The 5,405-nt window shown below is 41.2% G+C and overlaps 1 protein-coding gene across 1 annotated transcript; it reads left to right on the forward strand.

The window, feature by feature from the left end:
* Positions 1-257: 257 nt before the first annotated feature.
* On the forward strand, positions 258-5,135 carry LOC149287593 (cysteine and histidine-rich domain-containing protein 1-like; the record flags this gene model as incomplete). Its single annotated transcript, XM_089492636.1, has 8 exons — positions 258-421; positions 520-623; positions 965-1,020; positions 1,108-1,178; positions 1,741-1,852; positions 2,875-2,985; positions 4,363-4,425; positions 4,911-5,135. Coding segments are annotated over 8 exons (906 nt in total), but the record flags the coding sequence as incomplete, so codon positions are not given.
* Between the last annotated feature and the right edge of the window lie 270 nt (positions 5,136-5,405).

Raw genomic sequence — 5,405 nt, forward strand, 5'->3', positions numbered from 1 at the left:
TGCAATTTATTTGTGTCTATAGACACAAGTGGCAAAAAAATGTCAATGATGAGGCTTGTGGATGTCTGTGTGGGGCACTTAGTCAACCATCCACTACAAAGCTTATTGTCATCTACCCCTGGCACTAACATCTTTACTAATTAACTAATTTAGAATCCCCTTCTGACATTTGTGACTTATTAGCCTTTATTGAGGTTCCCCTTTGTGTAAAATCTTTATTCCTGGACATTGCTATAATTTCTGTTACACCGTTTTAGGGTTGTTCAAAGGGACCTCACAGCAATGAAAAGCCGCTGGAACCTCTTAAACCTGAAATTAGTGGAGTCAAAAGCCCTGCAGATTCCTCTGGACCAAATAAATGTGCAGAGCTCATCGTAAAAGGTCCGAAATCCGCTGAGAAGATGCAAAAGGAGAGGCCCAGGTAGTGAACACATTAAGCACTCATTTCTGGAAAGCATCTGTTCCAAGAAGGTACAAGGTGGTTCAGACGATGCATTTTGAGATTGTTGTGTTTTTTAGTGCACAGGAACAGATGCGGCCCCTTGTGCTCAAAGTATCTCAGTCCCTCGAGCAAGCCTTGGAGAAACTCAAATTGGAAACAAAGGTCGAGTCTGAACAAAAAGGTGAACGAACAGATAAAATACAGAAACGAGTCCATGAAAGATCTTCCTTTGGCCTTTTTCTCATTTGTCAGCCATCCTCAAACTATCTCCCTTCTTGCGTGGTGGCCAATTAGCCTTTTTGTAGACTAGCATGCCGTTTTGTCTGGCAATGGTGCCCAACACCTGCGCATGCCTGAATGTTTGCTAAGAAGACCCAGCGTTGCTTCCCTTTATTAGACAGGCAGGAGCATTTATAAGTGGAATAGTGCTTTGTATAGCTGAATGAAGGGCATCCGTGAAAAAATATGGGTTATTAACTAGAAGCACTAGTCATAAACTCAATACTGTGTTTCTGCTTGTAGTTGAGGCTGAAGTTGCAACTCTTGGAACACGATGTAAGCATTCAGGTTGCAAAGAGGTGAGTTTGGCTAAACATTTATTATTTCATCTTTTATGCTTTTTTTCATGTGAAATAGTACGTTTATAACGGCTCTGTTTAATGCAGGTATATCAAGGGCCAGAAACTGACGCAGGAACCTGTGTTTATCACCCTGGAGTTCCAGTTTTCCATGAGGGGTAAAGCCACCTCTTGTCTTGTCTTGCTTTCACCCAGTATAACCACCTTCTTTGTATATTCTGTATCCCCACTAAATTCATTATAAATCCTCACTGTCACCTGGCAACAATTCTACGGCTTTGATTATTTTGTTGTATTCCGTCTGTTCTTCACACTCTTGTTGTCCCCATATTCAACCAGCAGTCAGTGACTGTGACTTCTTCCACACCACCTATGTCTGAATGGTCACCAAAATTACATTATATTAGAGGCACTCCTGTATCTCTAGTAGCCTATACAAAAATGTTAAATATTGGAACACTCCAAGGCTAGTCATTTAAATAAAATATAATATTCCAAAAGTAATATTAAAGCCGGGAAAGTAAACATATACTTACAGAAGTTATAAATACAGCTGGTCAAAAGCAAAAAAGACCAAAAGTATCAAATAAGCAGGGGGAAAAGAGCAAGAGAGTTTGTTCCATGTAGATCCCCCAACGTTTCTTTCGGCACTATACCTTTCTCAGGGTTTTGTTTTTTGTTTGTTTTTATTGAATGATCACCAAACCCATTTATTTCCAGCATGAAGTATTGGTCCTGTTGTTCCATTAAAACCAGTGATTTCAATGAATTTCTTGATCAACTTGGGTGCAGCTCAGGGAAGCACTTATGGGTGCAAGAAGCCGCAAAAAAGGTGAGAAGGTGGGGTTTGATGAGGATGTCTTCTTAAGTCTCGTTTTGATATGCAATCAAACTGTTACAATAAATGTAAGCTTTGATTTGTGGGAAATCCAATGTTCCAGTTTGTGCGTTTGGCACCTATCAATGGGTGGGATATATTAGGCAGCAATTGAACATTTCCTCCTCAAAGTCAATGTGTCAGAAGCAGGAGAAATGGGCAAGCGTAAGGATCTAAGCGATTTTAACAAGGGCCACATTGTGATGGTTAGATAGCTGGGTCAGAGCATCTCCCAAACTGCAGCTCATGTGTGGTGTTCCCAGTCTGCAGCGATCAGTACGTTAAAAGTGGTCCACAGAAGGAAAAAAGGTAAACCGGCCAAAGGGCTCTGGTCAGCCAAGGCTCATTGATGCATGTGGGGGTGAAGGCTGCGCATGTGGTCAAATCCAACAGGGGAGTTGTTGTAGCTCAAGTTGTTAATGTTGGTGTGTCAGAACACACACTGCAATGCAGACTGATGTGTATGGGGCTGTGTAGCCGCAGACCAGTCAGGGAGCCCATCCTGGCCCCTGTCCACTGCCGAAAGCACCTACAAAGGGCACGTAAGCATAAGAACTGCATGAGCAAAGAACTGCATGAGCAATGGAAGAAGGTGGCCTGGTCTGACGAATCACGTTATCTTTTACATCATGGCCGGGCTCGCATGTGTCACTTACCTGAAGAACACATGGCACCAGGATGCATCCATGGTGGCCCCACCTTGCAACTTACAGGGTCTGCTGCTAATGTCTTGGTGCCGGAAACCACAGCAAAGCTTCAGAGGTCTAGAGGCAGCAAATGTGGGACGTACACAATATTAGGCAGGTGGTAAAAATGTGATGGCTTATTGGTGTATCTCACACACACCCTTTTGTGACAATTACAATTTGAAATACATTGTCTGTTTATTTAGTAATAGCTTAATGTACAAAGTTTGATTGAAATGCATAGAGCAATAAATCAGATGTATATAAAATAGTCTTACATTTCTCTTTCAGGAAGTCTCATGTCGCTATGATTGGCACCAGACTAGCAGTGTTGTTGTTGTAACTGTTTATGCCAAAACAGCCCTACCGGAGTTCAGCCATGTTCTAGCCAATCGTACAGGGGTAAGATGACTGATATTATTATTATTTATTGTTTTATATAGCGCGCCATCAAATTCCTTATCGCTGTACAATGCGTATACAGGACATAACAAGTAGCATGTAATATAACGATGATTAACAGAGACAACAGGTGAGGAGGGCCCTGATCAAACGAGCTTACAATCTATAGTGCTATAGCCGCAGTGGGAGCTTTGCAGTACATGCTACGCAGGCTGTGTTCAGGTGCTGCTGGTCCTGTACATTTATCTGTAGCTGTGCTGAAAGGATGGCACTGCCAGGTGCTGCAGATTAGGAGTGTATCTGTTGATGTACAGATGATATCCAGGTATGGATAGAACTTGGACCCACCAGTTTCTTTAAAGCTCCACCAGCTCACACACTAGTCATCCTTACTAGTGTTCCAATTGAAAAGGAATAGTATTACTCTTGTTAATGTATATCAGGTGTGTGAGTAAAACTGACCAGGAGGGTGCTGATATCTACCCACTGTCCTTTCTTCTTCCTCAAATAATCAATAACTGTACTGGTGCAATGACATAGGTTTTTGTAAATAAGCTTCTCTGCTTTAGTAAAATAATGTTTCTTCGTTATGTCAACTCAACCAATGGAAGCACTGAACAACGTTAACATACTGGTTTACGTATAATGTAATGTAGATTCCCAATCTTTAGGCCAGAAAAGTGATTTTACCAAAATCAATATAGTGGTACTACACACAAACTGTGTAAAAGCCTGAGTTTCCATGGCTGAGCAGCTGCACACAAGCCGAAGATTACTATGTGCAATCCCAAAATTCGGCTGGAGTGGTGCAAAGCCCATCATTATCACTGGACTCTGGAGCAGTTCTCTCTAGATCGAAGAATCATGCTTCACTATCTTGAAGTGCGAGAGACATTTCTAGGTTTGGAGAAAGCCAGCAAGCTACATACCAGAATGCATCGTGCTTACTGTTTGGTGAGCTAATGGTCTGGGGCTGTTTTTCAGGGTTAGGGCTAAGCCCATTAGTTCCATTTAAGAGTAATGTTAATGCTACAGCATACAAAGATATTTTAGACACTTGTATGCTTCCAACTATATGGCACCTATTTGGGAAGGCCCTATCCTTTTCCAGCATCGTAAGGTGCATAAAGACATGATTTTCTGAGTTTCAGAGGCGTTTAGGCTGTTGCCATATAGGTGTGATGGTCAGGTGTCCACATACTTTTGGTCACATAGTGCACGTGAGTGGCCACATTTGTAACCTTTGTCTGTGTCAGCTCAATGTGAAAATGAATTAATACGTTTGCTAACAATGTAACCTATATGGAAATTTTGTGGAGTCTTAAATGTAGAAACAGATGGGTTGTACAGCATGTTGATAGTTCTATCTCTTCGCAGGTTGACATTCAGTTGTCCTTCCAAGGAAAGAGTGAATTTAGGCGTCAGCTGGAATTGTGGGGTGTAAGTATAAGACTGACTTATCAGCCCAGGTTAAGACACTTTGTATCCTTAAAATATCAGTTTTATACAAAATATGCACGATCTAACACTCCATTTTCAATACGACTTTTGTTGTTTTCTTGTGTTCAGAATGACATTTTAAAAATGTATGGAACATAATGTAGATATTTGTACGGGCCCACCATATACGTTGGCTCTGCTGGAATGCAGTCTTCTAGTTGAGGGGGGAAAAGATTTTTTTTGTTTTTATAAATAACTTTTAAAACCATATTGGATGAGTGCTCACTATTTAAAAAAAAAAAAGACAACAAAAAAAACCTGGTATATACTTTCCTAACTAACATTCACAATTTGTTTGTTTCATATTTTATCTCTCGTGAGTTTCACGCTGTGTTGAAATGTATTTATTCTTATACACATGGTGTCTGTTGCTATTGTTCAAAACTTCACTTGCTCTTTGTTTAAACATTTTAATGGCTTCTCAGGTCATTGATGTGGGAAACAGTGTTGTGAGTTTGTTGCCTACCAAAGTGGAGATCACACTGAAGAAATCCGACCCTGTGACCTGGGCACGACTAGAGCTTTCCGTCTCCTCTACCTCTCTACCAACTGAAGAGGAACCACAACCAACATCTCAGGGGCCTCCAGAAACAGAGGAAGAATCCGATGACAGCCTGAGCTGGTCTGAAGATGATGAAATCAGTGAATGAAGGAAACTATTTTATCCAACCGACCTTAAAACATCCTACTGCCCACCTTTTAACTTTTACTTTGACTCCTTACTCCTCCTGGTATATTGGTCCCTTCCAATCTTAGAATATTCCATGTTTATCTGTGCTTCACCCTGCATTTTCACACCTTATAAGTTTTTCAGTCTCACGTATTTCATTCTTTTCCCCTTCTTGCCAGCAGTTTGTCCAGATCTGTCTGTGAGCATAAAGAAGCCCCAGCGTAAGCTTCCCCCATGAGCCCAGTCATAC

The sequence above is a fragment of the Sceloporus occidentalis genome, unplaced genomic scaffold (genome assembly GCF_023333645.1).
Source record: "Sceloporus occidentalis isolate IW3139 unplaced genomic scaffold, rSceOcc1.0.p SCAF_58, whole genome shotgun sequence".
NCBI lineage: Eukaryota > Metazoa > Chordata > Lepidosauria > Squamata > Phrynosomatidae > Sceloporus > Sceloporus occidentalis.